The sequence below is a fragment of the Lepidochelys kempii genome, chromosome 7 (assembly GCF_965140285.1).
Source record: "Lepidochelys kempii isolate rLepKem1 chromosome 7, rLepKem1.hap1, whole genome shotgun sequence".
Lineage (NCBI taxonomy): Eukaryota > Metazoa > Chordata > Testudines > Cheloniidae > Lepidochelys > Lepidochelys kempii.
In genome coordinates this window covers 60,266,708-60,278,876 of record NC_136386.1, presented here as the reverse complement: position 1 = coordinate 60,278,876, position 12,169 = coordinate 60,266,708, and the positions used below count along the sequence as shown (strand labels likewise).

General features: G+C 51.2%; 1 protein-coding gene across 4 annotated transcripts in view; it reads right to left on the bottom strand.

Moving 5' to 3' along the window:
- Positions 1-2,783: 2,783 nt before the first annotated feature.
- Positions 2,784-12,169, bottom strand: part of PAOX (polyamine oxidase) — a 28,102-nt gene continuing 18,716 nt past the window's right edge. For all 4 annotated transcript variants that reach the window (XM_073353093.2, XM_073353094.1, XM_073353091.1 and 1 more), the window contains 4 exons: positions 6,084-6,339; positions 4,886-4,998; positions 3,980-4,137; positions 2,784-3,025 (listed from right to left, as the gene is read on the bottom strand). In XM_073353093.2, the coding sequence (XP_073209194.1) occupies positions 2,876-3,025; positions 3,980-4,137; positions 4,886-4,998; positions 6,084-6,339 (677 nt within the window). In that variant the 3' untranslated portion in view covers positions 2,784-2,875. The remainder of the gene's footprint in view (positions 3,026-3,979; positions 4,138-4,885; positions 4,999-6,083; positions 6,340-12,169) is intronic.

The following is a 12,169-nucleotide window of genomic DNA, read 5'->3' as shown; positions in this document are numbered from 1 at the left end:
CTCTATCTTCCCGTTGGGCAGAAGGAGGGGAGGGTGGCGCTTTATTCAACTGACAGAATGGCAATGTATTAGTTTTCTAAGAATAAGGGCTGGGGCTCAGAGTACTTGCCTGAAACATGCAACTCTGTGTGGTGCCAAGGCTGCTGGGAGAAGGCTAAGGGGTGCTGTTGACACCTCATTCCCCCCTCCTTTATCTCTGAGTGTGGCGGGCATTGCTTGAGCTCATTTCTAAGTTACAGGCGACAGCCCCACTGGGTCTGTTGTGTTCCAGCCCCAACAGATGCAGTCTCACTTCACAGCAGCTTGGCTGCTGGCCGCAGAGGCTGTCTTCGCAGCAGGCTGAACCTTGGTCCTGATAGCACGGTAGATGGGACACTCCTCTGCAGTGATTTACTGCCTGGGCAGCTTCTTGTAGCAAATCCTCCAACAAGTCTGTCCTGCTTGGGACGTTGCACAGCAGCTGGCAGTTCAGTGTGACCAGCAGATGGTGCTTTGGGAGGGGGACAGAAGGGCACTAGGGTTTCTGGCTCAAGAGCAGGGTGATGGCTGTGAAATGGAATTGTTCCCAGTGTCACTGTAGACAGGACAGTACCCCACATCAAGGCTGGCTGCTCCTTTCCTTACCACCACCCCATGCTGATTTCAGATCCTCCCTCCTTCCTTTTGCCAAGTGTCCAGGGCGGGCCTCCCTCCTTTTGTCCTAGATTGTCCCAATGGATTCTCTTCCCCGCTCCTCACGCCTACAATCTCCTCCTTTCCCTGCTATCTCTCAGTGCTCTAGGATCTTCAGGCCAGCAGCCTGGGAGGATAGAAAATGAGCCCCTACCCCCTCCTGTAGTTCAGTTCTGCCCCCACCACCTATGCCTCCTACGTTGCCATTCTTGTCAACAACTCCTTGGGCTTTGGTGCTACTAAATCCACCTGTCTCTTCCCAGGGCTGGGCTCACTCCCTAGCTCAGCAGAGTGCTGGGTGTGTGTTTGTGTTCCTAGTCCCCCGTTGCACAGTCATGTTGCTGTGGGGGTCCCGATGGCTACAAGCAGAAACTGCCCTTTCCATGCCTCTTCTGATAAGGAAACTGAAGCCACTGGACACCAGCTCTCCTGGGTGAGAAGAGTCTCCACCCACAGCTGCATGTCTGCCCCTACTAACTCCACCCTTCACTCCACGCCATAACCTTAGCATCATCATTGGCCCTGCTGTTCCCACCCCTGCAGCACTGCCTGAGTACACCACAGCCTCAGCTGCTGTTGTCCTGGCTCCCGCAGCTCATCTCCATGGCTTCTGCCTTGTACATGGCTTAAATCTGGGCAGCTGAGTTTGGAGGAAGTTTAACCTGGCACTAACCTTTTCCAGGGAGAAGATAAGCCCAGGCCAAATTATGCTTTCACACTCCAGGACGTGTGTAAGATTCGTGGGGTATCTCCTGCTGGCAAAGGGAGGGGATGCTCGGCCCCAGGAACTGCTCTGCTTTGAACAGGAGCAGCATGTTCCAGGCCTTTGGGCACCAGCAACGAGAGCCCAGTGCTCCTCTCCCTCCTGTCTGCACAGTCACAGGAACGGGGTGAACGAACTCCTAGACCGGGGGTGGCCAACCTGTGGCTGCAGAGCCGCATGCGGCTCTTCAGAGGTTAATATGCGGCTCCTTGCAAAGACGCCGACTCTGAGGCTGGCGCTACAGATGCTAACTTTCCAATGTGCTGTGGGGTGCTCGATGCTCAACCCCCTGCTCTGCCCCGGGTCCTACCACCACTCCACCCCTTTCCCTGAGACCGCCATGCCCTCGCTCCTCCCCACCAGAGCCTCCTGCACACTGTGAAACAGCTGATTGTGGTGGGCGGAAGGAGTGGGGAGGGAGGGGGAGGTGTTGATTGGTGGGGCTGCCAGTGGGTGGGAGGTGCTGGGGGCTAAAGCGGGGTAGTGGATGGGGGGCTGCTGATGTATTACTGTGGCTCTTTGGTAATGTTCATTGGTAAATTCTGGCTCCTTCTCAGGCTCAGGTTGGCCACCCCTGTCCTAGACAATGGAGAACTCATGCTATGGCCCAAGAGAGGTGGCTGCCCCTAGGTTTCCCTCAGACTGTATTACCTGGACTTGCTGCTGGTGTCCATGGAGCAGGCTGAGGGGCACAGCACCCAGTTCTATCTTCCCCACACCTTGGGCACAGGCCCATACTGGATATGGGGCCACCAGGCCTTTTCCATGGGCTGACTCCCACCCTAGCGGTGAGAATGTCGCATGTGGTCAGAGCTGAAGTCAAGGCTCGCTGGAGAGAACGGAACTCTGCCCATTGCTTTCACCGGGGCTTGTGCGTCACACATTTACACCGCCTGTCTCAGGAGTGTTCGGGGTTTGTGACCTGGCTTGTGGGTCACAACTTTACAGCGGCTGTCTCAGGAGTGTTCGGGGCTTGGGTCACACGTTTACACCACCTGTTTCAGGAGCGACCGGGGTTTGTGGCCTGGCATGTGAGTCACACATTTACGCCACCTGTCTCAGGAGCATCCTGGCTACCATGCTGCTCTCAGGAGCAGACAAAGAAGACAAGCTGCAACCGCAAAGCCCTAACGATAGAGATTTACTTGTTTCTACTGACAGCACTCCATTGCATAGTTAGGTGGCATTTCAGTTCCCTAGTCACCCTCATCCGTGGGGGTGCTGCAGCTCCCAGCGCTGGGTTCAAGCCTACAGCCACCCAGCCTTTAGTCTGATCGCAGGGAGATCAGAGAGACAAGCCACAAAGAGCGGGCATGCCAGCTAGACACAAACTAACCCCTTTCCCTTGGCAACAGCAGGGGACAGAAGAAATTGGAGGTTGAGGAATGAGCTGGAAACCAGAGACCTCTGCATCCCGGCAGCAGGGAGAAGCGAGCGGCATCAGAGCTGAGGCTTGTGCTGGTGGGATTCAGACGTGTCATACAGGCTGAGCAGACGGTCGGCCTCCCGCCAGCCCGACAAAAGGGCCCCATGCGTGGTGGAGTAGAAAGTCCGGTGCGTGGCTTCTCCGGCAAAGAGAACCTGCAGCGGCTGCAATGGGAAGGGCAGAAGCAGGCGTGAGCACAGAACAGCACTCGCAAGGTTAATCACGGTGTTCTTAGACTCACGCGGAAAGGTGGCTGCGTGCCCCTTTCAGGGATCATCATCCAGCTTCCCACAGGATGCGTCACGCACACAGAACCAGGGAGGGGGACTACCGGGGTGATCCCCACTGCAGCCACAGCTTTGTACGTGCACAGCACTACATATACCACACCTCCCATGGCACTTCCCACGCTGGGTACAGCAAATGTCCCAGTGACCTGCCCAGGGTCATGGTGCCTATGGCATTTTGTTGAACCATCCACACGGGCTTTGCTGCAATATACCCATGCCCTGTAGGTTCATTATGGCTGGGGGAGGCCCAGAGCCAACCTCCTAGTTTAGCTCTTGATGAATGGGGCTTTGTTAAGCAGTGGATTCCCTGGGTATTTCAATGCCAAGCTGCCCTTCCCATTTTCCTTGGCACATGCGCCAATGCTGCAGCCATTATTCTCGTGCTGTGCTGCAGCAGGGATTGGGCATTTTTGCCCAATCAGCACATCTAGCCCTGCTCACAGTTGACAAATGCCAGCATCTGGTGTGTCATCCATCCCCACATTAGCCCTACCAGAGCTCCGGCTGCACTAGTGCAAGGGGGGAGATTTCCCCAGGGCGGCAAAGCCTGTTGCAATGCCCCATGCTATGCCAGCCAACCAGGGAGAAATGCTCCAAACCGCAGCAGAGGGATACAATGCAGCAGCTGGGCCCTGACCAGTCAGAACAGAGGGAGCAGCAAGAGACGGTGGGGGAAAACATCAGAAAGGACGGTCACAATCAAACAAAGACAGCTAATTCCCATCTCCAGCCCCACACGGCAACTGCAGTTGTTCACCCCACAGGCCGTGCAGAAGGAACACGGCACTCCTTCGCTACTGTACTCAGGTATGAAAACAAACCCATTACCCAGGGGTCAGCTGCATCCTCGGGAAGGGGTTGAGCCAGTGCGTCAATGTCGTTTCCTGAACTGCCGACGGCCACGTAACTGTAGGAGCCTCTGGTATATGGAGCGCTGTGCCACTGAGATCGCAGCACCTTCTTCGGTGGGGCGAGGTGAGGGTTCCCTGCACCACAAACACAGCAGCTGAACACCCGGCAAGGGGGCCTGTATCTCAGAGCACAAGCTGCATTCATAGAGCATCAGGTGCTAGGACCCTGCACAGACATGCAGAGCTGATCTGCAACTCACCCTAGCAACCAGACCAGGTGAGTCACCTGTTCAGCTCCAGTTCAGGATTATAACAGGGCTTCAGAGTGAACAACAAGGGGCCATGCAGGAAGGGGTCATTTGGGATCCCACCCAGAGTGTGCTAGCAGATGAGGAGGGGGATAATGCCATCTGCTTACGCATCATTTACAAACCGGGACATGGCTGAAGAGCCTAGCTCACTGTTCCACACCCTACAGGCACCTACCTCCGCAGTCAGCTCTGCGAACCAACGCGGGGCCTCACACTTCAACTAACGCAGCAAAGCTGGAATCTCAACGGCCGCCATCGCCCCAGGCAACCTCTTCCTCCACATGGTGGGTGGCTCGCTTCCTACGGTGGGGCTCTGGTCGCGTGGAGCGCTCGGCTTCTGGTTCATGGCCTCCATTTTCAAAAGAGGCTAGTGCTTTGGGGGGCCTCAGCTGGAGGCACCAGGGAGAGGCCTGATTTCCAGAGGGAGGGTGCCCAGCACTTGCTGAAAAGCAGGTCCCTTTAAGGCAAGTCAAACTGAGGCCCCAGGCAGCAAGGCCCCAACATCACTAGTCCCTTTGAAAGCTCAGGCCAATGGACCGAAGAGTTCACATGTGGGCCAGTAGGGGGGTTACCTGCTAGTCTACGGATTACATCTGTTAAGGCCGTAAGAACTTCAGCGTCACTGAGGGTCTCCATGTACTCAGATTCCTTCCCAGCAATAAAGCCACAGAGGACGTGCCCATACCTAAGAAAAGACAGGTGAGCAGCTTCATTCAACAGTATGATGATTTAACTGGGAATTGATGATTTAACTGGGAATTGGTCCTGCTTTGAGCAGGGGGTTGGACTAGATGACCTTCTGGGGTCCCTTCCAACCCTGATATTCTATGATTCTATGATTCCAGAGCGAGGATCTTCTAGGCATGGGGGGGACACTGGTACAGCTAGGTAAATAGCTGGGGGACACAACTCCGCTGAGAGCAAAGACGACTGCTGGGAATGGTGGGAAAGTTGCAGGCCAGCGCTTCAACCAGCAGGGAAACTGAGGCACCGCTGGCAGGTGCTGTGGCCCAAAACTCCCAGGTGCGGTGAGTCACTGGTACAGGTAAGAAATAGCTGTGGGCCTGGACTCTGCTGGGAGCAGGGGAAATATGCTGAGTGAAGAGAGACTGGCACACTTAAGGATGGCTGTGAGCCAGAACTCTGTTGGGAGCAGGGCACACTCAGGGTGGCAAGAGAGCTGCTTTCACGCTTTTAGGGGTGACAGAACCCTTTGAATTAATACTGTGATAACGGAGGGGTGGGTGGAGTGAGTTGGAAGGTCTGATGGGAGACAGTGTAACCTATGCCAGTGGGCGTTAGGGGCTCTTAGGGTTACAGATGCACTCTGCTGCTTGGCAGAGCTCTGAGCAGCACTGGAGCTGCCTGTCGGCAGACTTAGGAAAGCAACACTGCAACAGTTACACTTGGGCCACACTCAGAAAATTCTCTGTGCTGCTACAAGGGCAAGAACCAAGGGTTTTACATAAACTGGAATGGATGAATCAATTCTACAAGGCCCGGTCAGTAACATTCATTGCCCAGTATTTGGCCCCTGGCATCCTGCCCACTTAGCTGGGTACTGACAGTTCTCAAGGGGCTGAGTGGGTAGACTTTGCTGGATGGCTCCAGTGAGAAAAGGCCACAATGCTGCCATGAACCAGTCCCCTGAATGACAGGGAAGTGTGGGGCTGGTGTGTGGCATTCTTATAAGCTGAAATGTACCATCTGTTCTAACCCAGAGCACCCCCAGACGCCAGTTACCATGCCCCAACCCAGGCCCCCACATACTGTTCCGGTGGCTGGAGGACTACGAAGCAGGGAAGTTTTCTGAACCAGCCGGCCTGCAGGTCAGTCCCAGCCTCTATCAGAGGAGACTCGTCCTCCCAGACAACCTTGATCAGTTGGCAGTCCGGTGGCCAGAACGGCTGCTCAAACTCCAGGAAGATCTTGTTGTTCGTCCCGAAGCCCAGCTTTCTAATGGCGTCTGCTTTCCGGGGTGGCAGCGGAGGGTCGATAAAGGTCTCATGATGCTCTTTAAGGAATCCTACGAACATAGGCGGTGAGTTATATGGGCCCATGGTGCCTGCGCTCCACCACTATTCAAGAATGTGGGCCCAGCTCCAACAATGTTTGGGCTTATATTTTACATACATTTTGACGTGAACAATATCTCTGTTCACAGTTGTCCACTGAGCATCAACTTGAAGGGCACGCTTAACCTTATTTCTTAAGGTAGCGCAACCCTGCGTCGTGAAAGCAGGCTAAATTATCAAGGTGCTTTTGCAACGTGCAGGCTTCAAACAGTCTGCAAACACAAAGATGACAATGACGTGGGACTGTGATGCAGACTGGTGTCATTTTCGTCATTGTCTAAGCAGAAGGTTGAAAGTCTGTGTCGTGAATTCACCCACTCCGCACTGTTGCATCTCTTACAAATAAGGCCCTGATCCGGCTTCATTTGAAAGGCGTCCGGATACTGTTTGGGTGCCTGAGGGAAAAAACAGGCAACTTCGGCGGTCTTGGGGGATGATAGTGTTTAGCACAATCCTTGATTATTTTATACTCCTTAAAATAAAGTATATAAGTGGTTGTGTAAGTGTACCACAAAATATAACATATTGAAGCAGGCGAGTGCTGCTGCTGACTTTCCACTTTTAATTGGCCCTCGCAATCTTGTGGCCCCGGCGTGTGTAGCTTCATCTTATGCCTGCAACAAATTCTCGATTTGTAAGACCAGTAATAATGATCAACAATGGATAAATTCTTAATAAAAGTTACCCAGAGAAAAAGAAAAAAAGGGTCATTCATCAAGTGACGGCAAAACGACAAGATAAGAACAGGAGTTTTCAGCAATCTTGGCTATCAAGATTTACGTGCTTGGAGTACAATAAAAAATTAGACAGAGAAAAAAAGGTTCTGAAAAGAAGATCTTAATATTGTGTCTGAAGGCTGAACCAACGTTTATTTTCAAGATTGGTTTTACAGCACACAAAAAATCCTCCTGTCACAAGGAAGCAGTAATGAAGCAGGCTGCTCTGTAATCACAGGTAAATGTTTCTGCACTAATGTCAGCAGTTACAGAAAAGAATCACAAGCAGCTAGGAATAAACTACAAATTTGTTTACAGTATTCAGTACCTACCTCAACAAGGCATAGCATTATGTGGACCTAATGAGAGTGGTTCAAATTTGATGCAGCCCTTGTTGCTTCACAGCACAGATTCAGAGGAACTGGGACAGTGGCCTAGTCACACAAAATACAAGTGACTGTCACATGAGGTTATTAACGAAATAAGCAAAATGATGGCAATGATGGTGTTAAGAGAAACTGTGCAAAAGATAAAGGCTTTTAAGTTTATGCCATTGTAATGGATGAGACTGCTGAGTCGTCAAGAAAAGAACGAGTAAGTTCTTCTTTAAGGTTCTTTTCTAGCGAAGACTGGGAGATTTATGAGGTGTTTTTTGGGTTTTACCAAACCGACGCAATGGATGCTGCTTCTCTTTTCAAAATTGTGGAAGATATGCTTCTCAGGTGTGATTTGCCCTTTTCCAATTACCGGGGGCAGTGTTACCATGGAGCCAGTAATGTGTCTGGCAAATTTACTGGGGTCCAAGCCACAGTGAAGGATCAAGAGCGGAATTTGTGCACTGTGCTGCACATTCCCTTAACCCTGCTACGCCGGATGCCCTGCATCCAGAATGTCGTGATATGTTTTCAATGGTGAAAGATCTCATCAATGCCTTCAGGGAGTCACCAAAGCATATCGCAGCATTCAGAGAGAAGAGGAGCCTTCTTTACGACCATTGTGCCCAATAAGATGGACACTAATGATCAGCAGCGTTAAATCACTGTTCAACAACTACGAGGCCATGATCAACTGCCTGGATGAATTTAGTCATTCTTCAGATGAATTTGGCTCAAAATGCAGTGGATTCTTGAAGCAACTTCAATCTTTTTCAACGCACCTCACACTAACAGTTCTTGTGAAATGCATGGGTTCTGTAGAAAACGTTAATGCAAAAATTCAAAACCTAAACATGTCATTGGCAAGCGTTATGAAGAAAGTTGGCCTGTTGCAAGAGGTGCAAGTGGGATGAGCACCAACTCATCATACAGTCACTTCTGGGAAACAACAAGAGAGAAGGCAAGAAATCTTTATTTAGATGATCCCACATTCCCGAGAAAACACAAGCCACCAAGATGGCTTGACCAAGGAAGCCTTCCTCACACTTTCAGTGACCCCAAACAGTATTTTCATTAAATATATGTCAGGATCATTTATGCTCGCAAAGCTGTCATTGAACAGGGGTTTTCAATGGAAAGCTTTACATTCCCAGTAAAATTGGAGAAGCATATAACTGATGCAGTAAATGGCTTGAAATGGGACAGTGTCCCAATAAGTGAAGCTTTCCATGGTGACATTAACACGGAAAGGCTCTCTCTTCATTTAGAAATGTTGAGTGATATTTGCAGATCGAGAAATTACCAGCTTAATTCGGTGAGCAAAGTGAAGCAATTTCTGAAACAAAATGAAGGCTTGAGTGACATGTCAAAAGTTACAACTCTCCTGAAATTGTGCTACGCAATTCCAACTACAACCTGCACCGCTGAGCGATCATTCAGTTTCCCGTGCAGACTGAAAAATTATTTGCGAACAACAATGGGCCAAGAATGTCTAAATCACTTGGCATTTCTGCACATTCATAAGAACTCTACCTCTGAACTGGACATTGCAAGTCTCCTGGATGACTTCTTTTCAAGAACCGAACAATGACAAAAAGTGTTTGCTGCCTCCTGAATGCTGGAGAAGGGATCTGACCCAGGGGAGAGAGCAGGACCACGCCAGACAGGCTAGATTTAATCCCCAGACTGACTGCAGTTAGTCCTGCCCCTGCTTGGCTGGGGGCGGGGCAGGAAGCCATCAATCCGGGGCCCTGCCAGCGGGGAGACAATGGGCTTGGGCCATGTTTTGCTCCTGTAGGACAGGTAGAGGCAGAAAGAGTTTTAAGGGAAGGGGTTCTTTGCTGCAGAGATAGCAGGGGTGTTCGGTTTGGGGGAGCACTCCTTGGCTAGCTGAGATGTGGATGGGGCATTCTCAGCCCTTCACACACTCAGCTGGGGTGTGGAGAGCTTCCTTCTATAGTGCTGGGCTGAAACGGGCGACAAACAGCACTTTTAAACAGCTTCGAGTACCAAGGCTTTCCCCTTAACCAGCCAGCAGGCACTGCCTGGAGGCCCTGCCAGGGTGGGCAGGACCCAAACATCCCAGCCTCCTGCACTCCTCCCAGAGCAGCAAACATGGCCACCACCCTTGCTCTTCCTCGGCAGGTCCCCTCAGCTCTCACGCAGCTGCTCCACACCCTTGCCAAGGGCCACTCAGCACGGCTGACATCTCATTGTCTCTCTCCCTCGCTGAGCAGCATGTGCTCCACCCCCTGACCTTCCCAAGCCCACCGGGGTTTCAGTTCCCCTAGTATGTGGTGAACTGGCACATCCTGGTTGACAGCCATCTGTCCTCACTCAGATCACACCCAGCTTGGCAGTGGGGTCAATTCCTGGGCTTGGTCTGAGAAAGTTAATCTGCTGCTGTCCCTGGCACTGCTGCAGCAGCCACAGCCAGCGATCCTGCCCCTCATGGTGCCCTTCGCAGAGCTGCCTCCAAGCCCCTTGTTGGATGGGCTCCACCTCACCTGGGCACCGGCACACTGAGACAGACTGCAAAAGGGGAGCTGGCCCCTCTCCCTTGGTCTCTGCTACAGAGAGCAGATTGACCCATACACTCCTCCTGGCAGCCTTACCAGCCATCCCAGCACGCTCTAAGTCTTGGCTCTTTATAAAAGCCACAAGCATTGTTTGAAGCGGCCATGGCCACTTCTCTGCTCTGGATACATGGCTGCGATAGCCCAGGGTCCTTCGTCATTAACCACCCAGGCCTCTGTATAACTGAGCACAGCATGGATGCCACCCGGCACCAAGGTCTCGGCCTCATCCACAGCCTGAGCGTACGGTTGCTGCAAGGAGACCAGGTCAGGGCAGAGGGACCTGGCCGAGCTCCACACCCATCCAATTGCTCCTGGGGGTCAGTTCTGGTCCTGGGCCGTTGGCTGGGAGAACTCCATCCCTGCGCTGCTCAGCTGCTCCTGCGGGGCTCTCAATGCCCCTGCTGCAGCAGGACAGAGCTGGCGAGGGTGGGCGTGGCTGGCAAAGCCCAGAGCCACATTTTTGGTGGGTGCTGAACAGGGTGGATAAAAATCAGTGATTTTTTTTTAAAAAAAAAATCGATTTTTTAATGGATTTTATTTAAATTGGATTTTTTTGATAAAATGCTTTTTGAGGGAAAAAAACTATCTAAAAATAGTTTTAATTAAGATACATTATAGCTCAAAGACATCTCGTCATGGAATAAGGATTATAAATTCTAATTCTATAGTATGAGACAATATATTCATGTAATGATTAAGAAAAATTTTGTAAATGAGTTTCAATAGTTCATGGATTAGGGATCCAATCTTATGGGGTTCCAGGGGCTTCTGTATAGATTATTTAGGTTAATCTTTCTATCTATCCAATGGGACTCAGGGTTCAGTCTAGAAGATACCATCAGAGATGCTTAGTTTTGCAGTTCTCAAACTGGATTTGTCTCTCCAGAGATAACATGCTTGTTAACAGCAAAAATATTTTTAAATAAATAAATAGAGGTGAGAAATAACAGACCGCAACCCTATTGTTCCTCTGCAAATTTGTGTACACAGAGCCAATCCCTTACCTCTCTCTAAAAGTGCAAAGTTTCTAAAAGTTCAATGAAGTGTTGGGGGCAGAATAGATCTGGACAAGGAGATGAAGTCTGGAGATAAATGTGAGAAGGGAGGGACAGGCAACAGAAACAAAAGTGAAACTGTTTGAGCAGTATATTCCAGAAGTCTCGAGGTCTTTCTGAGTGTAGCCTTCATTGATTTGAGATCTACCATACCATTCTCCCACTAGAAGGGAAAACCTATACTGGCAGCAGGCCGTAAAAGAGACCCAGTTTGGGAATATTTTAATGAAGTTCCTCTACCTGTGGGTAAAACAGGCATGTGTGCAAAATGCAAACAAAGAAATGCAAGGCCTGGTTCCCCAATGAAACATCACGAGAAGTGTTCGTTCTCAGGAGAAGCTGCGCTGAAGATGATGAAAGGAAGATGTCTGAACATGCAGGATCTTCAGGTTGGTAACAACCAACAAGAATGCACTTTTATGTAGAAATCCATGATTAAATCCGAGTCTTCCTAACTAGTGATTTAAATCATGATTTAAATCAATTTGATTTAAATCAAATCCACCCTGGTGCTGAAGCAGCAGACACAACACGTGCCCAGGCGCTGAATCTGCAGGCACCTCATTGTCCAGGGCACAAGCCCTTGCTGTGGCCACTGCGACTCAGTGCTGGTGTCTGCGATCATCTGGGAAAGGGCAGGCCTGGATGGTAGGAACCACTGGGCCAAGATGGACAATCCATCAAGGGGCCTCCAAAGGTGAGGCTGTCTCCAGAGCCCTTGGTGAGATGTGCAGCCGCGTCTCTGTCCTCAGGGGCCCTGCACACTGGTTCTCTGAACTGGGGGATGCAGTGGAGCTCCCACATCCGCCCCCTGCGGGAACCAGCTGCTGCATTACCGATTGGGTTCGCCCAGCATCAGGGCAGAGATCTGGGTGCCCTTCCTGGCGAGCCCTCCCCATGGGAAGCCTCCCAAGTCTGACCAGCTGGAAGGCCTTTCCTTCAGTCCCACAGGGTGCACAAGGGCTGCCCCCATTTATCCTGCTACCCCCTCCGGGCGTGGGTGCTGGAATGCCGTACTGCCCAGCTTGTACTCTCTGCGCAGCTGGGCATGGGCCCC